Source organism: Falco cherrug, chromosome 5, assembly GCF_023634085.1.
Source record: "Falco cherrug isolate bFalChe1 chromosome 5, bFalChe1.pri, whole genome shotgun sequence".
Classification (NCBI taxonomy): domain Eukaryota; kingdom Metazoa; phylum Chordata; class Aves; order Falconiformes; family Falconidae; genus Falco; species Falco cherrug.
The window spans coordinates 34,800,299-34,827,988 of record NC_073701.1 but is presented as its reverse complement, the minus strand read 5'-3'; the positions used below and the strand labels follow the sequence as shown (position 1 = coordinate 34,827,988).

At 56.3% G+C, this 27,690-nt stretch overlaps 1 protein-coding gene across 2 annotated transcripts; it reads right to left on the bottom strand.

Annotated features, from left to right (window-relative positions):
- Positions 1 to 1,216: 1,216 nt before the first annotated feature.
- On the bottom strand, positions 1,217 to 23,212 carry TRIOBP (TRIO and F-actin binding protein). Of its 2 annotated transcripts, XM_055712024.1 has the most exons (19): positions 22,996 to 23,212; positions 21,544 to 21,677; positions 19,703 to 20,143; positions 18,785 to 18,917; positions 17,455 to 18,429; positions 17,093 to 17,188; positions 11,768 to 11,824; positions 11,344 to 11,412; positions 10,800 to 10,889; positions 9,843 to 9,952; positions 8,857 to 9,415; positions 8,118 to 8,228; positions 6,017 to 6,164; positions 5,378 to 5,489; positions 4,729 to 4,888; positions 4,264 to 4,377; positions 3,877 to 3,963; positions 2,799 to 2,962; positions 1,217 to 2,045 (listed from the first exon to the last, which is right to left on the bottom strand). In XM_055712024.1, the coding sequence occupies exons 1-18, from the start codon at positions 23,107 to 23,109 to the stop codon at positions 2,801 to 2,803; spliced, it is 3,672 nt and encodes a 1,223-aa protein (XP_055567999.1). In that variant the 5' UTR covers positions 23,110 to 23,212; the 3' UTR covers positions 1,217 to 2,045; positions 2,799 to 2,800. The 2 variants fall into 2 exon arrangements, with proteins under 2 accessions (XP_055567999.1, XP_055568000.1); XM_055712025.1 differs by lacking the exons at positions 17,093 to 17,188; positions 17,455 to 18,429; positions 18,785 to 18,917; ... (1 more) ...; positions 21,544 to 21,677; positions 22,996 to 23,212 and adding an exon at positions 15,621 to 15,802.
- Positions 23,213 to 27,690: the final 4,478 nt, after the last annotated feature.

The following is a 27,690-nucleotide window of genomic DNA, read 5'->3' as shown; positions in this document are numbered from 1 at the left end:
ACGACCATGCAGACTGTTGTTTCAGTGTTTGTTTTTTCTAAAAACCATGCATGCACCTCCAAGCCTGCAACACTGTGCCCTGAACCCCACTTTTTTCCTTCCTTTCTTGGTCCCTGCCTCATGGCAAGACCAAGCCGTGCAGTCTGGAAGCAGTTGCCCTGAGCTGCTCTGTTGCCTTTTGCCTTCCTTCCCATCTCAGCCCCTGGCATGCCAAATGCTTACCCTGTCCCATACTCAATGGCAACAGCCATGTCTTACTGGGAGGCAAAGGGAAAAGCCTGGACCTGGGGCAGCGTGGGGACAAGGTTTCTAGCCTGGAGGCAGGAGGCTAAGCACCAGCAAGAGCAAGCCCTGGCTCTGCACGGGTGCAGGGGGGAGCCGGCCGCTGAACTCAGTGCCTGGCCTCTGGCACCATCTGCCAGGTTGCCCAAAGGCCTTGTGCACGTGACTAAAGCCTGCAACCCAGTTGTACCAGAATCTGAAACTTACAAAAGCAGCTCGCCTCACCTAGGGAAAGCAGCTGCTGCAGCCCTGCTCAGAGGGGTGGGTCTGCATTTGCCTGCACCCCGCTGCCTCAGGGGCTGCTGGTACCACAGCAAGGTCATCACACACCGAGCAGTGCCGTGCTGCCCTAACTCTCCTCTCACGGCTGCCACGACCACCTTACACACCACTCCCATCCCCGACCACCTTACACACCACTCCCATCCCCACATCGCACAGTACTCCAGCCTCCCAGCCAACACATCCATCACCTCTATCCAAAGGTCTTCATTGACCCTCTGGTCTTCCCCTCCTCAGATGTTGCCCCCAGCCCTGGCAATAGCCTGCAATTAGGGCTCTTCCATAATTGCCAGCAGCCTCTCTGCAGAGCAGCAGCTCACATTTACATTGAGATGGGGCTGAACGAGGAGCAGTCATGCCAAGGTCCTCCATCCCGAGGGTCCACGTGGGATTTTCAGAGCTGTGTGGTGAAGCAGGTTATTTCTCCCCCAGATCCAAAGGTGGGGCAGGCAGCTGGATTAATGGCACTGCAGGGCTCCTCTTGCTCTCCGTCCAGGGGCTGGGGGTGCTCCCACTGCTTTCCCCCCCCAAATCTAGAGGGAGGCAAGCAACAGGTCAGGATACCCCAAGTCGCACAGGAACCTGGAAAAATGACACCCCACTGCCACACTGGGTTAGGGCCATGTGGCAAGCCTCCCCCTCAAGGAACACATTTTTCTCAGCGAAAAGGGAAGATTTTATTAAGTTAAAAGTTGAAGGGTGTAGCAGAGCAGCAGCAGCTGCCACCTTGGAGGGGGTTGGCTCCAGCAGGTGCAGTAGCAGCGTCACAGCTCCTCTTCCCTGGAAAGGAAAAGCCCCCTGGCTCTGGGCTTCTGCCAGCTTGGGTTCTCAAAGGAGCCAAAGGACAGTCACAGAGAGAGCTCGATCATGCGGACTCTTGCCAAGGACTCCTATTTCAAAAGTCCCAGGCAAGCATATCCATGGCAGACTGCCCCAGCAGCTCCCTCCTATGGCTTGCATGTCTTCTTTGCAGGTCGCTGGGGTTGGCACGGAGTGCATAGGTGGAGGGGTCATGATCCTCACCATACATCCCAGGATGGTCCACAGAGACATTTGGAACAGACAGAATATGTGCTGAAGGTGGCTGTGCGGCCAGGAGCAATGGGGCTGGGAGGGGGTTGGGGAACCAGATTCTCTTTGTTAGGGTAAAAATTCTGGTGATGCAGCAAAAGTTTTCCCCCTTCTCTTCCCCTTCTTCCCAGGGAGGCAGAAAAATTCCTCTATAAAATATAATTTTCACATATAAAATCCTGAAGAAGGTGCATGTAAGGAGCCAGTCCAAACAATGTGCTCAGGTACGCAGGCAAAAGGGGTTCATCAAAAAAGCTTTGGGAGGGGACTGAGGAGGTTGGGGTGTGTGTGGGATTCCTCATCAAGGTGATAACAGATGGGATTCAACACACACACACCCCCCACCTTCCCTGCAAGTGAGGAATGGAGCAAATACAAAACAAGAACAGATAAACAAATGAAGAGAAGACCTGGAGAGAGAGAAAAGAGAAAACCAGACCTGGTTTAGAAAGACTCCACTGAGCTCAGAAATACCATATCTTCTCCTCCCCCAGGAGATGGCCATCTGGAGCCCTGCTACAGACCCATGCATCTTGGTGCCCACCAGCAAATGCTAGTGGAGCAGGGTGACCCCAATCCTGATGGCCACTGCATCCAGGCAAGAAGCAGAACTGCTCTGGACAACAGGACAACCTCATTCCTGTCACCCTGCTTCCCTCCCCAGATGCAGCAGGCATGCCCACAGATGCGAGTGGGAGGAGGGCTGGGTCTAGTCAGGGCTGCTTTGTTGCAGACCTAATTTCCATGCTGCGATAGAGAAACTGCTTCAAAGGTGAATGCAGCAGAAACATTACCTATGTAGGTAGCACATAACTGCCCCCACGCTGTCACCCAAGCCACAGGGCGAAGGCCAGCATGTGGCTGGCTCCTACCTCCAGCCTGGTTGAGCAGTGCTTGGTGCTAGCTGCAGGAGCATCAAGAGCAGCGTCAAGAGCAGCATGGCAGGAAGGGGGCTGAGCACCTTGCGAGAATGTCAGGCACAAAAGGAGGGCCAGGGGTGCAGGATGAGAGAATGCAAGAAGCAGAGAAGGAAGAGTTTAAGCCTAAAGTTTTAACACTCTGCAGCAGGAGGAACTGGCAGCTTCCATCTCCTTGTCAATGCGGGGCAGCCAGTCTCAGCCACTTGCACCTGCAGGGGACATCACAGCATCACTGGTGCTCACCGTTACTCGCCAGCGCTGTTGCACAGTGACTCCTTCTCCTGCAGAGCCGCCATAGCCAGGCGCAGGTGTTCCTTCAGCTGCTCGATCTCTCGCTCCGAGCGCACCTTGATGTGATTCAGCTCTGCATAGACATCTTGGTATTTCCCTGACGCAAATCTCTTATCCTGCCAGAGAAGGGAAAGGGGTCAAGAGGTTTTAGGGCCAATAATAGGGAAGGGGGTGACAAGGCAAGCCCAGCAGCAGAAAGGCCAGCAGGTGAGGAGGTGAAAGTGAATCCCATGTTTGAAGCCCATCCCAATCCAGGCCACACAGAAACCATTCAGAAAAAGACCATGGAGGTAGCATTTCCCAAACCCCAGGCAGGGAAGGAAGGCAGGGTCACTGGTCCCACAGTAGTGGCGATCTATAATATCAGATTGAGGAGATGTGGGATTTACTATGGCTTGTGTGCATTTGGGCCAGTCATGTGGGAAAAATAAGCCCTACTAAAGATAAAGGCCACGGAAAAAGCCAGTCCCAGCCCAGTCACTCATACAGCAAAAAATCTTAAGTGAGAAAATTATAAACTCCTGGAGCATCACTGAATCGCAAAGCTTCTTTCAGGTTCCCCTTTGGCAGGGGTCTTTGAAAATCCCTCTGAAGGAGCTGCTGCCAGTGGAGGGAGCAGCACACCCAGCAGCTGTGCCCAAAGAAACTCATCTACCCAGCGAGATGACAACTGGAGGAAGAGAAGGTGGCTGGGCAAGCAGAGCACTGGGCAGACTTCATCCAGGCTTCCCAACTGGGAAAGAAGGGCTCCTGGCTTGTCCACACTTACGTGTACATACATCTGGGGAAACCAGCAGCAGTCTCCATGACATTTCCCTTGTACAAGGGAAGTCTACACCAGCCTGTGCTGCTCAGAGCATGTGGCTGCTTATGCACTCAGGAGCACGCCAGGACAAGGAGCACAACTCACAAGAGAGTTTGGCCCAAGAATCCCATCAAACCCAGCTGAATCCTGCTGACATGCAGCCCTGGTGCTCCCCTCCCTCCCCTCTCCTGCTTAATTTCCCAATGGCTCCCAGAAAACACCAACCTTTTGCACCATCTGCAGCTCCTCCCGGAGGCACTGCACCTCTTTCTTTAGGTACTGGAGCTCGTTCTCCTTCACCCGCAGCAGCACCTGGGCCAGGAGTAGGGAGAGGAATCAGAGATGACTCAGGAGCCTCAGAAAGGCCAGCAGGTCCTGGCGCAAGCGTGGCAATGGAAAAGGAAGGAAGGGCCAGGAGGGCTGGGGCAGGAAACAGCGTGAGCAGCCCAGGAGAGCAGCGAAGGGGAAGCTTGCGTACCTGCTTCCTGCACCAGCCCACTGCTCCATCCGGCACCCCACTCCCACCCGCTCCCAGCCAAAACCACTGTGAGGAGACCCCCAGCACAGGGTGGGGATAGAGGCAGGGGGGCAGCACAGGGGGGGACTCCGTACCTCCAGCTCACAGGAGCTCCGCTCATTGTTGTGCGAAGAGCGGTCCCCAGAGCCCCGCGATGAAATAAAGCTTCGCAACTTCCCAATCTCATCCGAGAGACGGGTCTGCAGCTCCTGCAGGCAAAACCAAAAGACATCAGATTCGCCATGGCACAGGCCTCTCTGCTGTCCTGACCTCTCCATCTTCAAGCCAGCCCTACTCCAGCTTCGAGAGACCTTCTTGTAACCCTCTGCCCATAGGTTACAGCACCTACAACAGCAAAGTACGTTCACCATATTTAACATGATAGTTAAGACAAGCCCATCCACAGCCTCTAACTTTTTTTTTTTTTTTTTCCTGATGATGATGAAGTCTCAGAAGGGAAGAAATGGGAACAAGTAGGGGAGTTTTAACACAAGGGCTGGGCTGTGCAAGGGAGGAACATGCTCGGCGGTCTCTGCTGGCAGGGAAAGCCCTTCTCTTGCCTGGTTTTTCCGGAGGAGCTCCTTCCCTTCCTGCTGACAGCACTGCAGTGTCTGCTCCCGCTCCTCTGCCTTCTGGGTGAGCTCCCCGATTTCCAGGCACTTTTGGGAATACTGTTCAGAAAGCACCTGCAGCTCCCGCTTCAGGGACTCCACGTCCAACCTGCCAAAGAGGTGCTGGCTCATTGCTGCCCTGCAACTTTTGCTGGCCCCTGGCCACTGACATCACCTTCCCCCCCTGCCATGGGCAGCCTCTGCCCCCATCAGTCATTGGCACAAAACAACGTTCCCTGTGGACCAAGGCTTTATTTCCCACCCTCCTGCACGTGAGCATGGTGCTTCTAGGAGCTTCAAGCCATGAAGGAAAAATGGAGGAGCTTTCCATAAAGAAAACAGAGGGAAGAAGCTATAGGAAAAATGGAGGAGCTGCAGGGAAAACAGAGGTGCTACAATAGCCAAGCAGGGGATAAACCTCCCTGCCCTACAGCTCCAGCAGCCCTGGCAGTCACTGCCGGGCACCCACCAAGCCCACAGAGGGAGCTGGGGAAGTGACAGGAGGGAGAGCTGGGGGCTATGGCTGCAACCAGGGTGCAGTGACACTGGCACATGGCGGCAACATCAGGCAATGGGAGAGGGACAGGTGGTTTCTTACTGGTGCTGTTTCTGGAGGGCATCTGAGATCGAGCTGCATTGCTGGAAGCTTCGTGTCCTGCCCAGCTCCTTATTCATTTCCTCCCGGTGGGCTTTCTTCAATGCCTCGATGGCTGCAGAAGGGGCAATGGGAGATGGGGGATCAGGCTGCGCAAGTTCCGGCACATATGGGGAAACCACACCAGGGAACTGGTTGAGTTCTTGCTGCTGCGGGCTCCCAGACCTCTTTGCAGATTCCCCCTCCTGCCCTCAGGGCATACCCCACCTTCTCCATGCCCCAGGATCATCCCAATGCACCAAATGCTGCCAACTAGACCAATACGGGGCAGTGTGGGAGCTCTCTGCCACCTCTGCCAGCCCCGTCCACCTAGAAGGTGCTGACCCCCCTCCTACCCATCCACAGAGGAAATAACCCATTTCCCACCGCATCTTTACCACCCCAAACCCCCAGCCCCAAACAGCCTCCACAGCACAGGTCTGAGGAGTACCAAACTCGTGCTCCAAGGAGCATCAGCCTCACACCAGTAGGGTTAGCAGTGTGGCTCCAGGTGACTGGGATGACTGGTTTCTGGCAAGAGACATTTGGGAGAGGCAGGAGGGACCCTCCTAAGTGGGGGCATGGCTTGGTGTTCACTCCTACCTGCTGCCGTTGCTGCCGCCTCCTCTGCCAGGAGCCGCTCCTTCTCATGCCGCAGCCGCTCCAGCTCCCGCTGGTGGTGCCTCTGGAGCTCCTCCATCACTTGCTGGTGGGACGACTCCATCTCAGCCAGGCTGCGCTCACAGGCCTCCTGCCGTGCCAAAGAAAGGAGGGGTGAGGGACCAGGAGGCAAGAGCAAAGGCTTGGGCCAGGACAGGTACCGGGCTGAGCTGATGTCTGCCTTTGCAAACCTCATTCGAGTCCAGGGCCATTTTGAGAGAAGTGAGACCATTTGCCATGAGGGTCATTTCTTTCTGGAAGTGAGGTGGAACTTTTATCAGTGAACACAACTATTTGATAGGGCTGCACATCTTGCAACCTTTGTGCTTTGTGAAGGATGAAACATTCCTCTTGCTCTTCTCAAAACTGAAGCAGCAAGACAGGAATGTCTGTCTTGGGCCAAGAGCTGGGAATGACACACCTGACAACTCAGTCCAGACCCTCCACCAGGCTGCACTGCCTGGCTGAAGGAGATCAACAGAGGGAACTGCATCTCAGTATCTGCCTTTTAAATGAAGTAGCATCCCTCAGAATCAATGAAAACTGAGCCTCTTCTCCTGAAAACTGACACCTTGAACTGCCCTGTGGCCCAACAGAGGCTGCCAAAGAGCCCTCCACAAAGCCTAATGGTTAGGGATCCTCCTCACACAGCTTGCCCTCCTTTCTGATGGCTCTGAGATCAAGGGGATTGTTCTTTCAATGCTGAGCACTGTGGTGAATTGGGGTTACCGCCAAACAAAGCGGTTCCTACTTTGGAGCTACACCTCTGCTCTCCCTCCAGATACTTGAAGCACCACCCCAAGCCCCTCAGGAAGGTTTTGTTCACCCCCAAACCATGCCACAGTATTATTTTAAAAGTCAGGGCCTCTAAGACATCACCAGAGTGCCACATCGCATCCATCCCCCAACAGCCCCTTGCTGTCCCGTTCCTTCCCCCAGTACTAAGGTGAAGGCTGATATAAAGGGTGCTGCAACACATTGTAGAAATGCAAGTCCTTTCTGGCTACTCCTCCCTACTGAGATGAGGGAAGGTGTGAAGTTTCACAGATGAACCAAAGGAAAAAGCAACGGATCAATTTGGTGATCGGCCCACGGAATGGCTGTGGACCTCAGCAGACTGAGGGAAAATGAGCCCTTGGGGAAAGGCCAAGTTTGGCCTCAGATGTGAAATGCTGGCCTTTTGAGACAAGTTATTAGGAAGGTAAGTTGCCATTCCTCCTCACTCCTTTTGGGTTTTTTGACCCTAAAGAGGCCTGTGAGCTGTAAATATTAAATCAAGAAGACAGAGCGACTGGTAAGTGGCTGGGCTGGGCACCTCAGGACTTGTGGGTTTCTTTATCTGGGTTAGGTACAGCCAGCCTGCTGCAACAGGCTTCACCAGACCCCATTTCCTTTCCCCCAATTTCTTTTGACACGTAGGACACATCCTGAAATCCCCACAGATTGGTGGAATGGCAGCCTACTCTCAGGAAATCCCTGTGGGATGTGACCCCACTTGCTTTGGACAAGTCCATGTAGGGGGGAAAATAAATAAACAAAGAGAAGCCAGAGGCTGAAGCATGAGCAAACTCCGCTTTGCGGGCTTTCCCACGTGCCACCCCAGCAAACAAACCGGCTGCACTGTCAAAGTGACCTTCAGGGCTCAGGCGGCTCTGGCAGGAACAGGAGATCCCCAGGGCCTGACGGACTGCTTTTAACAAGGGATTTGGGAGCTCATGTTAGCAAGAACCACATGTGGCGAGCTGCAAACCGCTGGACAGGTGGCTCAGCAGAAGGCTGCTGACCCACCTCCAAGCTAGGGCACAGATCCTGCACGCTTCCCCTAATGCTCCTCCTCCTCCTCCCCATTTATGCTGTCCCCTTTAAGGCTAGGCAACACACACCAGCCTTTATGTAATTAACATTGATTACAAGTGGGCACAGTTTGGGTCACCATGGCAACCCAATGATTAGCGATACCTGCTCAGCAATGAGCTGGGTCCCAGCATTTCCCAGCTTTGGACTGGAAGAGACCCCAGAGTCCTGTGTCCAGCACCCTGCTCACCTGTGAAATGTACCCCCGGGGCACATGGCCATCTCCCTGGGATTTCACCGCCTCCCGAAGGCTCTCATTTCGGGCCCGGCAGGACTCCAGCTGTGCCCGCAGTGACTGGACCTGCACCAGGGAGGGGAGAGAGATAGTCAGGGGCAGAAAAGTGCTGTGGCCTGACCAGCGCGCTGCATTTGAACACTGGGCTTAGTGTTCATGGCCAATGGAGGCATCAGCTTCCGACAGGAACGGCAGCCTGCAAAGGGATCAAATTGGCAGAGCCACCCCCCAGCCTGGTAAGTGTTAGCAAGGAGAGGAGGAGACATCCCAGCCTCCAGGTGTGGATCTGTGCTGGAGGAAACCACCACTACACATGTAGCTGGGACAACAGACAAGCGCACAGGTCCTTTCAAAAGCTGGTGGGTGAAGCACCTGCAGATTTGTGAACAGCCAGAGAAGAGAGGCTGTGGATGTACTCCTGGGAAACACCAACTCCATGTAAGCAGTGCCACCAACTAACTTATCCTGGATCAAAACATGGCCTGGGCAACCTCTCCAAGTGTGTGAGAGCAGATCTTTGGCCTTGTACTACCTGGCTGCAAAAGCTCCCATGCACTTGAGGGGTGGCAAACAGCCAGAAAGAACGAACACCTCTCTGCACCTCTGCCCTGCTCTTCTGCAGAGCCTCCTACTGCCAAGCACCACACTAAGGGGCCACCAGAATCCTGGTCTGAGAGAGAAGGGATGCTCTTACCTCCTTTTTCAGCATCTCATTGGTCTCTTTGTGGCCTCCCTTGCTCTGGTTCAGCAGTGCTGTCAAGGGCACCCGCCGTGAGTCCTTCAAGGGCAGGCGTTCCAGTTCCAGCCACTTCTTCTCTATCTCCTCATTCAGCTGAATCCGCTGGTCCTCCGAAAGTGGGGGAGTGGGGAGGTCCTGCTCCCCCACCTTGCAGGAAGAGTCTCCCACTGGGCCATCGCTGTTTGGGACCCTGCTGTCAGGGGTCTCAAACCATTTCCGCCTCTCCTCCGAACGGACAGCCAGATCCCGCTCCAGCTCCTCATGCTTGGGAGCTCGATCAGAGATCCTCAAGCTCCCTCTCATTTTCTGCAGGGACGCCTGATTCCCGGGGTCCTGCGGCAGGGGAGACAGCTCCACGTAGTCAAAGGCATGGCGGTGTCCATCTGCCTTCCAGTGTCCACCCTTCAAGTTTCCCTCAGAGCCCAAGCCTGGCCGCTGCTGCTCCTCCAACCGGAGTGAGCCCTTCTGGGGGACACAGTTATGGAAGGAGTTCTCCTTGTCGCAGTCAGCCAGCCTGAAACCAGAGCGACAGCTGGTGAAGGAGAGGCATGGTGTGGGAAAGGATGCCAGCGGAGGCACCATCAACTGCCCAAGGCTCAGTCCTCACTCAGCCCAGCCTTACAAAATCCCACTGAGCGTGGAGCTAGGCCTGTAGCATCCCACCCCTTGAGGAAATGGGTTCCACCCCAGCTCTAGCCATGCTGGTGGAGAAACCGGGCTAAACTGATGTGGCAAGGCAAAAAGTGGGTGCAACAATGGGAGCCACCAGGCTCTCAACCCCTGCCACTGGCTGGTGTATCCAGGCCATGTTCAGGAGGAGCGGAAGGCAGGGATGATCTAGGAGCAGCCGGATTTCCAGAGGGGCCTTTCCAGTCCCTGCCTGTCAGGGGAGAGGGGCAGAAAGAGGAGGAAGAAGTGAAGCAGCGTGGGGCAGCTCTTACTTGGTGACATCCGGAGCACTGACCGGCCGCACGTTCTTCCTCAGGGCCTCGATCCAGTTGCGCCGGATGCCCGAGGTCATTGCTGAGAGGGTGAACACGGCATCCTTTGTCTGCAATGGGGAGGCAACAGAAGCCCCGTCAGCACCCAGTGGAGGTACAAGCAGCTCCCGCTCGCTCCCCAAGACCCCCAGGCACCTGCTTGCACAGGTGGTTGACAGTGTTAAAGAGGCCACCTGCTGTGTCAAAGACTCTTAGGGGCAGGTGAAGGGGTGGGAGCAGGGACATGCTTTTTGTGGGGAAGCCCATTACACATCCTCCATGAGACCATCTCCAGGCAAAGACCAAAGAAACTTTGCTGACACACCTGGCCCAACGTGAGGCAGTGCAATCCAGCCATTCAGGTGCCGGGAGCTGGGCACCAGCGCTGGGGTGAGGTTCCCTACAGCAGCAGGCCACAGGGGAACCCAGACCGTGAAATGCCCAGCTCTGCATACCCAGAGATGCCGGGTTTTGTGCTGCCTTAGCAGTCACCTCCTGCTGCTACAGCAAGTAGCCAAGTTTGTGCTGGGGCCAGATCCAGGGTACAGGCTGTTACTTACAGCACAGTCAGCCAGGCTACACTGAGATCTGCAGTGCTCACCACTCCCTCCCCGCAGCTCTAGAGAAGGTGCCTTGGACAACTCGTCAAGTAAACACTCCTGGCATTTAGCTTGGCTCCTGGGCCCCCTCCAGCACAGCCTCTGGTCAGCCCTGCAAAGCCTCCCTCCTCCTCCTCCATCCTTTCCAGGTGGGCAGCACTCATGTCCCTGAGCACTGCCACCCACGCATCACCAACTAGCCTTGCCAAAGGTTTGCATGGGTTGCCTCTCGGCATCTCAGCATGGGGAGGGAACAAGCATTGCCACCCAGTGTCCCTTGGTGCCACTGCTCCATGTCCACACAGTGCCAGACACTCACATGTATCTGGAAGCCATAGTTGCGCTGCACCGCAAACTCTGTCACGTCTGTGCAGAAGCGGAGGTCAATTTCTCCATCAAGGTCATCAGCCTGAAAGCACAGCCACCCATTAGGACATCAGTGCAAACCCAGCTTTGAAAAAGCTCCCATCACCTGTCAGCACCATAAACAAAGCACAGGCAGCCTCCGCCTTCATCCCACAGCTCTCCAGGAGCCGGTCTCAGCTCCCCAGCACAGCGTGGCCTCTTTTAACCCAAGGGCAGCCAGTAGTGTCGATGGAGAGCATCAGAGATGTCCAGCCACAGGACCAGCCCTTCTCCTCACCTCCCAGCACTGACAGCCCACCAGGCTTCACCACCCCACCTTCAGATACCCATCCCCTTCGTCACCCCTTTGGGAAGAGCAGCTTGCCACCTCTAGTGCCCTTCAGGAGGACATGATGCTGCTGCTTCTCCCCGGAGCATGCTGGTTACGCCGGGGCTGCACTCCTCTCCGTGCTGGCCAGGAAGCAAGAGAAGGCTGGAGAAAAGCTGGCCATACTTACCTCCTCTGCGTTCGAGTCCCGGTAATACCTCAGGCTTGAGTCAGTCAGCACGAACCAATGTTTCTTCCACTGCAGGCGGATCGGGCAGGGGGAGGGAAGGGAAAAGACAGGAGGGAAATGGATAGGCAGTTACCGGGGGAAACGTAGGAACAGGGAGGGACGCTCTGCACTGTGACCTCTTGGCCTTCTCTTGCCCCTCCTCCACATCCCTTCCAGCTCCCCCTCACACCCCTCGGCTGGAAGAGGGGCGCTGGGTGAACCTCCATGCCTGCACACAGAGCAAGGCACCTCCACCAAAGGCTTCCTGCTGCCTTTCCCAGCCGGAGTGACCTCAGCAAGCGAGGGGGAAGGAAACTGGCTGCTCACCAGGGGATCTCTAGCAGCAGGGGCTGGGGGAAGAGGCAGACCTCCACCTTGAGCTTACCTCTCCCGGCTCATCCAAGATGGACATCCATCCCTTCTTGAAATTGAGGAGATCCGGCTGGAGAGGAGAGGAAAAAACAGAGGGTTACTGTCTTGGAGCGACACACAAAAGGTCTTTTCATGCCAGGGGGTGGAAGGCGAGTCTCCAGTGGCAGAATAACAGTGGGAATGGCCTGGCATTGCTTTTAGGAAATTCATGGGGGTGTAGGACCCGGTGGTGAAGCAGAACTGGATTTAGCTCTCAGCAGCAGGCAGTCGTTCCTGTAAGAGGAAGCAGGAGATAAGGAAAGAGGTTTTAAAAAAAATGAAAGGAAAATATGCAGCAGGGAGCTTTCCACAAGGTGCCTCAGAGGTATTTATTCAGGGGGGGGAAGCAGGGACAAGGAGAGCAGGCAGAAGGGAGCGTTTCACTGCCACTGATGGGGCTTGCCTCAGAGATGGAGGCAAAGTCACAAAGAATCAAACACACCTTGTCCAAACCATGGCCATCCATGCCCCAGGGCTACTGTCCCTCTGGTAACTTCACCACCAATCTTTTATTGAAGAAGTGAGTAGTTCTCTACAAAACCGCCCTCACCGCAAATGTACAGGAGGCAATTCAACAGCTGTGAAAACACATTGCCTTTAAACAATGTGCTCCAGGGTAGAGATGAAATCAGAGTCACAACCAGTGCTTGATCCTCTCAGAGACTTGACACTCGCAAAGACTCAATCCTTTCCAAGGTGCTGGGGGCTCCTCTTACCCAGCTTTCTGCTTCCTCCTGCTGCAGAGCCTGCCCTCAGCCCAGGCTTGGCCACCGCTACCAAACGTAAGGATGAACAGAATCTCACCCAAATCACCCTGTGCTAGAAAGAAGTTTCCCCCTGCTCCCCCTCCTCCTAACCTCATGCCACTGGTGCGGCATCCCAACCAGTTTATCTCCTTCCCAAGGTGGAGTGCCAGAAAGCTGACTCAGGGGAACCACTCTTCCTCGTTTTGCCCTCAGCTAAACAGGCTGGAGCCAGTCCCTCTTTCCTAACCCTGCTGGCTCCAGAGAAGTTACGCCACCAAATAATTCAGCCCAATACCTCTTCTCCCCGGGAAGCCAGAGTTTGCTGATCTGTCCCTTCCGCAGCAGAGCCAAGTGCGGACAGTGCCAGAGAGGTGACGGTGCCAGAGCTGGACCTCCCAGCACTCTGCACCAAAACTGCCAGCCCTGTGGAAGCCACCAGTGGTCCCTACACGCCACAACTGCGACCCAAGACCAAGCTGGCAAGAAGGGGTGGCTTGGCACAGCCACTCCACACCCCCAGAACAAGCCTGGTGGCCAGCCGTGGCTGCCCCGCAAGCCCAACTCCCGGCTGCCCAGCTGGGCTGAGCCTTCCCCTGTTTTCATCTCCTGAGCTGCCACTCTTGGGTTACACCCAAGGTTATGGGGTGGCAAGGGGCGAGTACGCCGGCCCACCCCAGCACTCTGGCTACTGGTTCGAGCAGGCACACGGAGGCTCGCCAAGGGGAGGGTCACCAGCTGCTACAGACTCAGGCTCTGCCAGAAGTATCCGATGGTGGCCCCAAGCTGCCTGAGAAGGGAGGAAAACCAAAGCGAAAGGACACAGAGGGCTCCCATGCCTCACCTCCCACCGAGGTGATATGCGCTGCCAGCAGCTGGGAGATGAGGGGGACACATGCATCCCCATCCGTATGAAGCCGGATGTCCCGCCAGCCCTGCTGCTGCCCTGAAATTGTGCCCCGAAAATTAATTCCTTCCCTGTGGCAGCAGCTCCACCCTTTTTCCCGTTATCCCTTCTAATCCGGTGACTTCAGCTCCGGCTCCGAACTGGGAGCAGTGGGAGGGAAGGAAAGGAGGCAAAACATCAAAGTGCAACCTCCCCCCCTCCCAGGCCACACGTGCACTCGGCTCAGCAGAAGAGAGGGCAGGCTACGTGGAGGTGAAAAAACAATATAGGGAGAGACAGAGTGAAAGGACTCCCGGTTGGGGCTGTTGCACAGCTCAGCTGGGTCTCATCTTATTGAGGATTTACAATCCCAAAGCATTAGGTGCCAAAACAACGAACATTAATGGGATGTATGCTGCCGGGAAAACTGGCACAAAGTCCTGCCAGAACTGCTGCCCCTGATGCAGTGCTGGGGCCAGAACCCCCCCTCCCCCCGGAGGGCTTCTTCCAACTGGGCAAATTGCACAGGACTCCTGTTTTCCCTGGTGGCTCCATTTTCGCTGCCACCCCCAAGGCATGGAGCCGCAGCTCTGGTATTGGCTTTGAACTATTTTTGTCATGGCAAGGCCAGAACCATAGGATGAGGCATCAACTGATGCTTTTCTCCACCTCCCCACAACCAAATCCACCTTCCTCATCTGGCATAAAGAGTTTGGGATACTGGGAAAGAAGAGAGCAGGGTTCACACTGAACCCCCCATCCAGAGGAAGTGGCCCAGTGGCAGGAGGAGGAAATGGCCAGGAAAGCCAAACTGCTGGGAGAGATCCGGGTGCCAGAGACACAAGAATGTGGCAGGATGCACCCCCAGCAAAATGCACAGTCCTGCAGTGCAACTCGGGGCTGCAGACAGCGAGGCTTCGGCTCGGGGGGTGGCAGCAGCAACTCTGCCTAGTTGTATCCATACCCACCAGCTATACGTTTGGCCTTGCAGCTGGCCAGGTAGAGGCACCAGAAGGGGTCCCAAGCAGCTGGGGACAGCGGTGACACTGGAAGGACTGGCTTACAACAGCAGGTTAAAGAGAGGTGGCTGCCTGCTCTGGCTGAAGAAGGGCTACAGGGGAGGTGATAACAGCCTGCAAGTATCCGAAGAATGTAAACACCAAAGAAGGAAAGGGGAGTGGGTGAGAGCAAAAGAATGGTTCCTGGGTGGTACAGAGGCGCCAGGATGGAGAAGTGGAGGGGGAAGAGGCAGCAGCAGGCTGAGAAAGCGCAGTGTCTGAGAGGAGGGACAGGATGATCAGACGCGCTCCTTCCATCACCAGCCTCTGCCATCGCTGTGCATCCCGCTCGTCTTGCTCCCAAAAGCTCCTCAGAGCAGCAGGTCCCAGAGCACCGCTTCATCTCACCTCCCAGAGACGGTGCGAGGGGCTCCCGGCCTCCCGGAAAGCACAACGTCTCCTCTCCTCCAAAAAGGGAACCCGCTCCGCTCTGCAAGGCGCATGCCCCAGGCCAAAACACAAAGCAAAACCGCTCCAGCTCGGTTTGGTGGAAGTACAAACCGCTCCCAGGATAGGGTGCACACGCAGCTCCCGAATCTATAGGTGTTGCCAAAGCAGCCTGGCCTGTCACCTCCACCACCCCGCTGTCCCCAGCAGCCTTCCTGGCAGGGCCGGCAGAGGTCTGCTCCGAGGAAGGCTCGCCCCGGGTGGGGGATGCTCCCAGCCCCCAAACCGCATCTGGCTCCCTCGGGGAGCAGCAGCTCGCCATGCCGGAGGGGGTGCGGGTTTCGCACCGGCCGCAGTCACCGGTGCGCTGAGCTCGGCAGGCCTCAGCCCGCCCGCCCGCGGCACCCAGGTCCGTGCAGGCGGGGTGCGCTGCCGCTAGCGGAGCCGCGCTGCCCAGCGGCCACGGGGGCCCCGGCGGCGACGGGGAAGGGAGGCAAGGCGGCACCGAGCCTCGGCCACAGCCCCGAGCACCGGGCAGGGCCAGAGCCCGCCCAGCGAGCAGCGGTGCCCGGGCCAGCAGGGAGCGGAGGGACCCGGGGAGGCGGCGGCTGACAGCTGGGGGCCCTCCGCTCGCTCCTTCCCAACCGCCGGCTGCCCCGCGGGGTCCCGCTGCGCGCCCCCAGGGCCCAGCCGAGGGGGAGGACCCCCCCGACCCCCCCAAACCCCGAACCTCGCGGGCCGGTCCCGACTCACCGTCATGGCGGGGGCGCCGCGGCCGGCGGCGGGGCCGGGGCCGGGGTCGCGGTGGGGCCGGACGCTGGCAGCCAGGGCGGCGGGGCAGCTTCAGCGGCCGGGCGGCACCCGCGGCCCCACCATGCCCGCTCCGCCGCCCGCCCCGCGCTGCCCGCTCGCCTTCCCCCCCCCTCCTTTTTTTTTTTTTTTAATTTAAAAAAAAAAAAAAAGAAAGAAAGACAAGGAGGAAAAAAAAAACCCAACCCAAAAACTTTTTTTTCCTTCCCCTAAACTTCCTGGGAGGGCCCGGGCAGGCCAATGGCAGCCAGCCGCCACCGCCCCGGCCGCCCGCAGCCAATGGAGCCACCGGGCTGCCGGGAAGGGACGGGACGGGACGGGACGATCCCGGGGCTGGCCCGGGCAAGGGTGAAGCCCGGGGAGGTACGGCCCGAAACCGCTGCTGCCCCAGGAGGGGAGGCCGGGAGCCCAGCCCTTATCCAGGCGGGATCTGTGGGGGTTTTTAGGCAGGGATTTTCAGCAGCCCCGTCGTGTGCACACAGCGGGGTCCTCGCCTTCACCCCTGAAGCTGCTCGGTTTTATACGCCGCCCCCACCAAAAAGAACCCCTAAAGCTGCAATCTCGGCAGAAGTGGAAGCAGGTCCCAGAAAGCCAGCTGGCATCGGGAAGGGGAATGGCTAAAGAAGGTCCCGAAGGAATGGGGGCAGGAGGCCGAGGATCACGAAATGCCAGGCTCTGCTCCACCGTGCAATTACAGAGGCAACACTTGTTGCCGCAAGGCAAAGTGAAGGTGCCTGGCCCAGAGCTCAGGGCTGAGGAAACCTGGAATAGGTGCGGTGACCCAGACCCAGTCGTGCAGGGGGAGCTCAGGGCTTTGGGCTCCTCTCCAGCCTGGATCAGGGAAGCGAGTTTCAGAGGCCTTTGGGAGCCTCCTGCCCTGCTGCAGTTTGTCCTTGCATAAAGCAAAAAGCCAGGCCCTAGCAGGGGATAACCTGGCCAAGGTGACTGACCCACATGGGGGGGGGACTTAGGCGCAGCTGGCAGTTCCATGGGCTCCCAGAACACTTTCTGCAGCCCTCCAAGGCCACTCTCGTGGCATTTTTGGTACCCCAGGAATGCCAACACAATACACCTGTATCTTCTTTCATGCCACTAAAGCCTGCTTCATCCCCATAAAACCTTTGGTGCTATCACAGCACAGACAATAATAAAGGGAAGGAAAGCAGCTATGCTGAGATTTTAGTCCCAGGTCTACTGCTTGCCTCTTTCTGGCTTTAAAAAAAGGCTCCGTTCCTCCATTTCCCTAACTGAGAAAAGGACAAAGGACAAAGGGAAGGGGAATGTTCGTGAGCGTGGTGCCCAGGAGGTCACGGGAAGGCAGCACCTCACTGAGCGGTGGAGGGCCAGGTGCTGCCTGCCCACAGAGCAGAGCAGGCAGCTGTCCTTCCTCACCATTCCCCAAGCCTGGCACCTACCTTGTTGCACTTCTCACTGGCATTCGAACGTGGCTGTGGGCTTCTCGAGGAGCCAGCGCTGCTTTGCAGTGGGAAGGCGGCTCCACCCAACTGGGGCTGCATGGGGAGAAAGCAGGAGCTGAAGCCATGGGTCCTCACCTTAGTTTCCCAGATCCAAGCATCTGCCTCCCAGTGCAGGCCAGGGGGGAAGCATCTTCCCTTCTCCCAGTGCCAGGCAGGCAGCGTGGCTTCCCTGGACAGGCAGAGGACCCAGGGGAGCCAGGGCAGTGCAGAATTGCAACCCAGGGAATGCACCCACTCTGTGCTTGCCAGCTTATGCCTGATGGCGTCCCCCCATCACCTCTGGCTCCTGCCCTACTCACATGGTAAACGAGAAGCCTCTTGTTCCTCCAGCTGCTTTCCAATGGCTTCTCTGGGTTGTTTGTGTCTTGGGTGTGCTTCCAGTCATCCTCCAGCTGCTGTGATGGACTCTCAGGCCTTTTCCAGCTGTCATCCGGCCGTAGTCCTACGTCCAGACATCTTGTGGGGCTTTTCCTGTCCCTTCCCAGCTGGCGCATCAAGTCTGCATGGCACACAGGCTTCTCTTGGTGCTTCCAGTCCTTCTCCCATGCCTGTGTTTGGTGGGCATCCCCTCGACCCCTCCAGTCCTTCTCCGGCGGTCGCGTTGGGCTTGTGGGGCGCAGGGGCTTGCCTTGGCCTTTCCAGTTGCCGCCAGTGCTCCTCCCAGCGTGGGAGGGTGGCAGCTTTTCCCGGAGGCTCTGCCAGCCACATGCAGATGCCTTCCCAGGCCCCTTGAGGTGCAGTGGCTCCCCTGACTTCACCCGTTGCCTCCCTGTCCCCTGCACTGGGGTGGGAGGGGACATTTCCTTTTGGCTTCTCCATGTGCTCTCCGTGCGCCTCCCAGGACTGAGGGACCGTGGTGGTTGCCCTGCCTGGCTCACTCCACCGTTACCAGAGCCCTTCCCAAAGCCCACAGGGTGCAGGGAGTTCCCTCGGCTCTTTCTCTCTAGGGCTTGCCCTGTTCCCCCTGCCTGCCAGGCAGCTCGGCCCCTCTCCGAGTTCAGGGAGCGGCTAGGCTCCCCTTGGCTCCTCCAGCTTTTTTCTGAGCGCCAAGGAGGGTTCGCAGGCTCCCCTGCCCTCCTCTCTGACCGCTGGGACGGACTTGCGGAGCATGGGCTCCGGCTGCCTCTCTCCAGCAGCCAGCCGGGGCTAGCAGGGCGTGGGGGGTCACCCTGGTTCCTGCTGGACTTCTCAGGGTGCCGAGATGGGCTGGAGGAACGCAGAGGTTCCTTGAGGTCTCTGCTGCGCTGCTCGACTTGCCAGGAGAGCCGCTGACCCTAGGGACAGAGGGGACGGAAAGCAGAGAGTCTTCTTAAAAAAAATAACTGCCAGTGAGAGGGAAGAAGACAGGATTAGGGCTGGGAGACAGTTTGGTTAAAAAGCTCCCCAGACAGCAATTGCATCCTCATGCACAGAGCTAGCCTGTACTGAAGTGTCTTGCACCCAAAGGGCAAAAGGGGTGCTGCCATTTAAGAGCAAAGTCACAGTCCATGGCAGAGGGAGGGCTGGCAATAGCAGGGAAGGGGGAGCAGGGCAACAGAAGAGAGAAGCATGTGGCAGAAATAGAGGAAAACGTGTCAGGGAAAAGCAACGCAGCATGGGGTCCCACCATGCAGCCAAGCCAAGCCTCACCTCCCTGGGCAGGCTGGGGCTAGACTGCCTCCGAACTAGGCGGCCTTTGCTGGGTGGCACAGGGGTCTTGCCATCGAGCCGGTCCACACGTCCCTCCTCCAGAGCCTGGAAGGCCTCCAGGGTCTCTGATTTCCTGTGGGCACACACAGTTTGTCTGGCTGCCACCAGGCACAGCTCAGAGGCAGAGCCCCTTCTCCACTTAAGCCTGACCCCACAGATGTCCACCTGCCCCAGACACCGTGTGTGCCACAGCCTCTCCCTGTCCCCATCGCTTCATGTCCCACTGCCTCACTCATGTCTTCTTCACACCGTTCCTTAAGCTTTCCTCCATCTGGTCCTTCACATCCCAGCCACCTGCCCAGGATACTCCCTCGTCCCCGTTTACATCCCCTCCTGCCCTGTGTCATTGATGCTGGAGCCACTCTAGCTTCTCCAGCCAAGACCCAACAACCAGCACTGGGTAATTCTTAGCATCCCCCATCCTTTCCTGAGTGACTCCTACAGTGGAGCCTGGATCCCTGGGGAGCCACTGACACTGGGAGCGGGGACCACTTGTTTCCTTCCCCTCTTCTGTGGCCTGCCCTGCTCTGCAGCATGTCCTGCAGCTTCCTGGAGGTGGCTGTGAGGATAAGGAGGGTGGGCTGCTCCCTCCGCCTCCAGCAATGCAGCTCCACGCCACTTTTCCAATGGCCTCAGCTGCCTGCGTGCCACACTGGGGGAGCTCCCCAGGCCGGAGGAGCTGAGCCTAAACCCAGCCCTTTCTTTAAGGGAAATTTAAGCACAGCTGAAAGCTGAGCTTTGCCATCTAGCCCTGCTCTCTCCCTGAGGCACAGCTCAGCTGAGCTCCCCGACAGCGTAGGGAGCATAGCACAGGCAATTCCCTGCCTCTGGCCACTATGGAGACCTCTTGCTTCTCACCTGCGTTCGCAGCCAAATATCCTCTCCACCTCCACCCGGCCAGGGCTGAGCGTGCGGGAGCCACAGCGGTCGACAGCATCCCGCTGGCCAAGGAGCTTCAGCTTGGGCAGATCTGCCAGCACCGTGTACTCCTGCCTCTCCAGCCCATGCCGCCCCTCCATGCCCCCGCCGCCAGGCTGCCCGCGGGTGTCCCGACCCCATGAGCCGGTGAGGTGCCTGCCACCGCCCAACGGGTCGCTGCGGGCTGGCAAGAAGCCAGCGGTGGCACATGGTGGGGTTGATGCCCTGGGAGGGCTGGTTTTGCGGTGCTTCAGCCAGCTCTCCTCAGGCTTCTGGCTGGTGGTGCGGTGCTCTGGGACGGGGAGAAGGCCGTTACTGGGGGAGGCACGAGCGACGCGGGATGCCACCACGTCCACAGCAAAGCAGGTCTTCGCAGGAGAGCTAGAAACGGTCCAGGAGGGCAGAGATAAAACCCAGATTCCCTCCAGGTGGGGTGGGAGTGCTGGGACACAGTACTGCAAGCCAAGGGCACGCCAAACCATGCAGAGAACACCCGGGAGACCCACGGTTCATGGTCAGCACACACAGGGATGCCATCTCATGGACTCTGGGCCTCATCCCTTCATATGATGCCCATGGAGGTGTTGAACTAAATAGAGATCTGCCGTGAACTTCAGAGATCCCCGGGGTGGAAAACAAACCAGAACTAGGATGTCACACAGGAGCAAACCAAGAGTACCTGCTTTCAGTGGGCAGATTTCTTTCCTAAAGCCCTGTGCCTCGGTTCTCACCCAGGATCCAGAGGGAACGGGCTGAGCCCACCTGGGTCTGTCTGCCTGCGGGGCTCGTGGCCGCATCTCCTCCTTGCGGCCCGTGTAGCTCGTCATGTCTCGTTTGCCCGTTCCCAAAGTGTTGTCCCACAACCGGGTCATTTCCCCGTCCTGGGAGACAAGATAGGGCAGATCTCTGCAATGGGGACCGGTAGCTTTTGGGGGCTGGAAGGAGGTAAGAGCGTTTATCAGAAGTTACAGCCTGTTCAGCCCAAAAGCTGCTGGTGAAAAAAATGAGGAGAGGAGCCGGATGAGCATAAGATGACCCCAGCCCAACATCTGTGGTCATGGCAAGAAACATAGGGAAGCCCATATAGGGGAATCCAAAAGCGAATTTCGTGTGCTCTTTAGGGGAAGAGCCTCCTTTGTTGGGACTAAGGGTCTCAGCTGATCCCCTCCCTTGCAACTCAGGATCTTCTGAATGTGGCCAGCAGAAGTGGCACTGAAGGGCCGAGGGGGCTGGGGAGACCAAAATAACCCAAATCACGAGATCCCATCTCACCCTGGGAAGCGCAGAATTGGCTTCGGCACAGGCGCTGGGGTTGGTGCTGGTTTCTCTGTGCTCACCCTCAGCTCCGGGGCTGAGCGAGGGATATCCCCTGCTCTCGTGCCAGCTGTGGGGCAGGGAGAGAGGACAGCTGGTGGTCAGCACAACCCACAGACCTCTGAAGCGAGAGACAGCACCAGCAGCCCAAGCCACACCGGCTCTCTCTCTACTGGATGGGCAGAGGCTGGCAGAGCCCATCCTGGGACCACCAGCCTTGCTCTACAAGCAGTAAGAAGGAAGGAGACTCTTTTGGTGGCCCCCTGACCTCTCCTGGAAGAGCCAAGAGAAACCCAGTTAGAGGGCATGGCATGGGGGTTGCTCAGCCTTTTTTCCCGGGCAGCAGAGAATAGAGCATCAGGGAGAAGGCATTTGATTTCCCCCTGCTTGGCTTCCCGCTCCCCCTCCTCCACTCTTCCCACTGAGGGGGGCTCGTTGGAGCAGCATGGCTCCCAGCTAGTACTCACCGCTCTGGTCCCTCCACTGGGCCCACGCACACGTATACCTCACACTGTGGGGCTAAAATATGGAGGGCGTCCCAGGGCTCGCCTGGGTCTGCGCTGCTGCCGGCATCATGCCCTGTGACCTCCGTGGCATGGTCCTGTGAGGAAGAAGGGAGTGCAGTGGTGCTGTCAGTGTGTTGAGGATGAGGAGGAAGGCTGCCCTTTGGAAACACCGCCTTCTTCTACCTCCTCTGAGAGCAGCCTGGCCTCTGGGGCTCTTGATGCCTCTCCCAGCCCACCAGTGAGATTTTTCTCCTACTTCTGGAGGCCAGAGAGGCCCAGCAGGCTCCTATCTGATGCTGAATGCTGCAGGCATCTCGGAGACAGCACGTGTGGATGAGGGCTCAGGGAAGCTGCCTTCCCATGTCAGCATTGATGCTGCTGGCAGCTGCTCTCCCTTGCCACCCAGAGAGCTCAGGGAGAGGCAATGGAGCCAAGAAGGAGGGAGATTTTTGTAAAGAAGGCTGTAGCCCCAGCCCCTGCCTCTGTCTGTCAGGGCTTGCAGGCATCTCAGCATCCTCCCCAGCCCTGTTACCTGCAGGGCTTATAAGCAGCAGTGGGGGAGGCTCTGAGGAGCCAGCTGTCTGCGTCACATCTCACCCATGCCAGCATTCACTCAGAGGTGATAGCTCTAAGCAGATCATGGGCAAAGGGCTGAGGTAACCTTAGAGGGCCCAGGGACAGGGTGAGAGAGGGAGAGGGCAAGAAAGAGAGAGGGAGGCTCATTACTATTTCATCATTCCAGGCCAGTCACTCCCGGAGGACAGTGAACAACACGAAACCCTCAGTGAACATGAAACCAGCTGTTGCCTGGTCAGAGGCAGCCAAGTGGTTTGTGCTTCCAGCCCTGTGCCGAAAGAATGTGTTGGATCAAGGTACCTGGATCCCAAAGTCCCATGAGATTTATCTCCCTCCTGCCTTCCCCTCCAGGAACAGCTTGCTGCAGCTGCCCCAGGGACAGAACTCAGCCCTGGCCCTAAGCTGACAGCTGGGGGCCTCAGGGACATCCACCAGGACCATATTTTAGGTCAGGCAGCCTGTAAACTGTAAACGCCACAAGACATCAAGCCGAGATTAACCCATGGTGGGTCCCTGCTCTGACAGTTCCCCCTTCCCTCCTTGTAGCTTTGCATTTGCAACACCCCTGCTTTCCCTTCCAGCATTTATCAAGCCACTCACACCCAGTGTCCAGCCCTTCCCTGCTAAGGTAGCTCCAGGCTCTGGCCTGGACATGGTTAAATGATGGATTCCCATGTCTGGGAAGACTCCCCATGCAGATTTCCCCCAAAGACCTCTAGAAGGCCAGGTGAGCCTTTGTCTTAGGGATTTCCATCTTTACAAAGGCAGATGGAGTCCCAACATAAACAAAGGGTCCTTAATGAAGTATTCATAGCCTCCAGGTGGGATGGAGCTCACCTGGATAGCATGCTGGTGAGCCCCTGCGGCTTGGAAACAGTGCTGGCACAGGCTCTTTGCAAATACGTTGGCTTCAAAGTTCATGCAGGGCACTTCATCTACTGAACCAGACATCGTCCATAGCAGGGACACAAAGATCTTTGGCTGCTGGGCTGCTGGCAGGTGGCAGCCAGGAGGAAAAAGAGGAAGAAGCAGCAGCAGAAGACCAGAGCTTAGGATCTCCCAGCCTCAGGTTCCTATGGAAGCAGGAATGTTATTCCCAGACTGGACTTTGCTGCTGTCAGCTGGCAATACTGGAATCGAAAGGCATCCAGGCACAAGGTGACCAGTATGATTCATGTAATTACAGATAATAAAAGGGTGTATGCTCTAGCAGGGACCCCTCACAGAAAAGGGCACTGCACTGCGCCTTCAAATGACTGATGACACCCCCCAGTTTGGGAGTCCCTGCGAACAGAGGGAATGATGCTCACATCCTGCTATTTTGTTTGATGGAAGTTTTCTTCCTGCAAGCTCTCTTAGAAGGCACAAAAAGGAAACCTTTCTTCTTGAATATGTTGCTCATAAAGTGATAGCTTTAAGCAGCTTAGGAAATTTGGAGGCCCACTGAGACTCTTCCTAAACTTGTTGACCCCACTAAAATTTGAGACCTGTAGGACAGTCAATTGCAAAACTGTGAAGGGCAACAAACAGCTAGCACAACAGCTGGACTCCACGCTTCTGTCCTGGCTTTTCACAAGCATCCTGCCCACCATCACCTCCTCTGTCCCACAGGGTTTGAAAGTGAGTCCTTGGATTTGAGGATGTGATCTGTGCTGGGAGGGCTCCACTGAATTTGTCTGGAGGAGGCACCAGCAGACGGACAGGCAATCTGTGTGGGATGAGTCCAGCCACCCTGATGCGAACACGCCACTGCTTCCCTAAACATGGACGCTTGAGTCAGAACAGCTGATCAAGGCTATGGCTGCTCCCCAAAAGAACCAGGGCCAACTGTTAATGCCAAAACTAAGCTATAAGTTTTGTTTGTCAGTGCACTCGTGTGCAATACCGTGAGTTGCACTGGTGCCAACCTTGCAGCCTCCTTCCTCGCATTGGAGCACGTTTTCTTAACTCGTTCACACAAAATACCCAGACAGGAGCCTAAGCACTCACTTGCCAGGGATGCAGCACAAAACACCCCAACACTGCTGCCCACCCCTGCCCATGGAGTACCACCCGTGGCTGGAGCCCATGGCACCCCACTGCCTGATGGGCAAATCATTGCTCCCCACATCCTACTGCCAGGATAACGCTGTGATTCCCAGGACCTCTGGCATGCATGCATGCATGCACGCACGCACGCACGCACGCAGTCCGCCATGCTCAGCGCTCCCAGTGCCTCCCAGTACCCGCAGTACCTCAGCATCCCTATGGCTCCCAGCACCTCGCCGCCCGCCGAGCTCCCCCCTCAATGAAGCTCGCCGTGGGAATCGCGGGGAGCGAGGCCCCGCCTCTTCCCCTCTCATTGGCCGCCACCGAGCAACGATTTGAATATCGCTCTCTGAGTGGCCGGCGGAGGCGCGGAGCTACGGCGCCCACGGGTGCGGGCCGCCACGTGCAGGTGGCAGCGGGCGGGCGATCGACCCAGTCAGGCCAGGCCGGGCCCGGCGGCCCCGGAGCTGGGCCTGGGGAGGGGGCACCGGGCTGCGGCTCATCCCCCCGCCTTGCGCCCTCATAGCTCGGCCCCTTCCCTGCCCTTCCCCTCGGCTGCATCTCCCCCGGGCCCACCCCACCGCGTGCCGAGGGGCTGCCCCAGTGCTCCCCCGGAGGCATCACCCCAGGAGTTAGCGAACCTGAACCCTAAACAGATGCCAAAGCAGTGGATTCATCTACGAGCACCGAGACAACTAAATGTCACCGTGCCCCTAGCACAGCTCCAATGAGGTCATCCCTACCAACCGCTCTCCACAGAGAGGTTGGTGTAACCTGGACTTACCTGCCAAGCACAAGCCCTGCCTGAGCCTCACTAGTTCTAGTGGAACATGCTTAACATCTGTCCTCCATTGCTCCTGCTACAGTTGAGCTTCCTACTCTTCCCAGTCCTGGTGAGCATTCAAAAAAGTTTAATTTCACTTTTTGTTTACCCATTGAAGGCAGTTTGCAGTCAACTCTTTAAACCTCTTTCCCAGAGAACTCCAGTTACTCAGCTCCATCAGTCCCCAAAGCTTCCTGTCATTCTCCCAGTAACTTTTTTTACCCAGTTCATTTCTGGAATACGCTGCTGGACGTAGCAGTTGGACTGTAATGGGTACAGCCTTGAGCTTGATATGCTACTTAAGAGCAATAAACACCATGTGCTGGTTATCACAGCTCATGTGCATGCTGCAACCATGCCTCCTTTGCGCCACACTCCTATTTTTCCCCAACTCTCTGACCTTTTTGGCTTCCAGTCTGGTTTTGATCCTCTGTAATCCCAATTATATTTTTGTGCGTGCATGTGTGGAATCACAGTCTAGCCAGTGAAAGCCATCATGCAAGGAAACCCCAGCATGGCAGCCCATATCAAAGCCTTCCATCTCTCTGTGCAAGCCCTCAGGTTGCAAGGGTTGCAGGCATGCAACATACAGGTGCCCGAGGAGGCCTAGATGTCAAGCCAGGCATGAAAAGCCTGTGCATAGGCTATGGAAGGGGAAGCAGACAGGGAGCTGCTGGTCTCTGCTTTTCCTTTTCAGAACAGTGGCTGCATTACCATGTTGAGTTTTGCAGGTACCTTATATTTGGAGGCAGCCTCCTCCCGAGCAGCTGGAACTTGTTTGCGAGCAGCTGGGGAGAAAAAAAACCCACAAAAATGCTCAAACCCATCCTGAAAACAAGAGGAAGCAGCAAACAAAAAGAAAAAAATTTAAACCAGTCTTGTATGAGCTGTGGTGTGTCTGGCAAACACTTAACACTAACTTGCATATGGGAGCTTATATCCTTGATCCAATATATCCTGGGGTAACCCGACTGCACACCCAGTGCGTAACAAAAACAGCAGGCTAGGCCTGAGTCAGTAATTTACATTACAAAATAAAGCTTTCATTGATCAAATGAAATCAATAGCGCAGCTAACAATCCTGATGGTTAACACAGTATAGGATTTAACAGTTCTGTTCTCAGTTTTTCTGTATATATATATATTTTTTTTAATGTGAAAACACAACTTCCAGCAGGAACTGGAACGTTTTGGAGCATGGAAGAGGCTGTTGGAGATTGCAGCTGATACTTGAGAAAGGCTCAGGAGTTATTAGGGCCAAGGAAACATCAAACTAAAAGACACATTCTAAATCACCTGGCAGCAAAATAACACACACTGAAGGCTACTGAGGAAATCCCATCAGGATTACAATGAGGTAATCCAGAGCTGTCCCAACTAAGATGCCAGACTGTCTACAGGCTGTGGAAGGCAACCCAACCCATAGTTCACACTCCACACTTCAGCAGATTTCACAAACACGCAGACTGTGTTTTTTTTACAGTGGCCATTCCAGCTCCAGAGCAAGCTCCTGGGGTGGGAAGGTGCAAGTCACCTTCTGCCCATGGTTACTCCACAGGGCACGATGACCTGGAGAGAAAGGGAGGCTGCTGTATGACCCAGACTGAGGGCAATCACATGCTATCCTCCAGCTTTGAGCTGCAGTCCCCTTGGTGTGGTACACCGAACAGACCTCCCCCCTCCTTCCCTCCTACATCCCTCTCAAACTCAACAGCCACAGAATGGCTCTAGAACATGCGACTCCCAAACCAGAACAAGAAAACACTTCGTGCTCCACACACCACACCTCTTGGGCACTTTGGATGAGATCCAGTCTAACATCAGGCTTTTGGCCCTGCCTCAGAGTTGTGTTTTTGCAGCTTTTAAACACCCAACACCCCAAAGTGAGCCAGGAAGATGGGTAAGGTCATGCACAAAACCCCATGAGCTTTCTGCAGCGGCCTCTAAGGCAGTGTATGAGAACTATACTGGAGGCAAGGAAGCCACACACACCGCACTTTCATGTGACTGAGGTTATTCAGCATTTGTGCCTAAGAACTCAGTCCAGGATGGGAAGCAGAATCTAAGAACACAAAGCACCAGTGACACATGGGATAACAGTGTCCACTTCCCCACCATTTACCTTTTTCAGAAGAAAATGGGAGGTGCAAAAGGACCCCATTCCTTGCTACAAGCACATGTGTCACCCAGTTCTCTCCAGAGGAAGATGCTCTAGCAGAAATTGCGTAGCTGCTGTCAGTATCAAGATCATACCCTCCTCAACACACTCTGAAGAACTTGTCTGTGTATACACACATGTATATGCATGCTCTAAGAAATAATGGCAAGATACATCAGGCTGGTGCCATTAGCTTTAGCAGCTGGTGGCCATCAGCATTGCTCTGATGTTCCTCTGTGAAGCCTCAGGCACTGGTTTACTCTTTCCCCTCCCATTTCTGGCATAAGGAATCCACATACTCGCCCATTGCTGGGCTGCCAGTTTTCTCGTGTGGTGTTTGGTCACACAGGCCTTTTCTTCCTTTGTCATTTCCTTGCCAAAACACATGTGGCATGGGAGGAGCCCTGGCTGACAGAGGCAGAATGGCCATCATCTCCTACAGACACCCCAGGACAGAGGCTAGCATGCTGCCTAGGCTCACTCTCCTCAGAGGATTCACTCAAGGGTTTGCTACCAGTATTCC

Bases quoted from the DNA above. Each gene is read 5' to 3' on its own strand.
- TRIOBP (XM_055712024.1), bottom strand. From the start codon at position 23,109: ATGTCTGGTTCAGTAGATGAAGTGCCCTGCATGAACTTTGAAGCCAAC. The intron at 18,430-18,784 runs GTGAGGCTTGGC...CTCTGTCCCTAG, and splicing joins GCCCCAGCCTGCCCAGGGAG to GGTCAGCGGCTCTCCTGGCA. The intron at 4,889-5,377 runs GTAAGAAACCAC...CCTCTTTGGCAG, and splicing joins GCCCTCCAGAAACAGCACCA to GTTGGACGTGGAGTCCCTGA.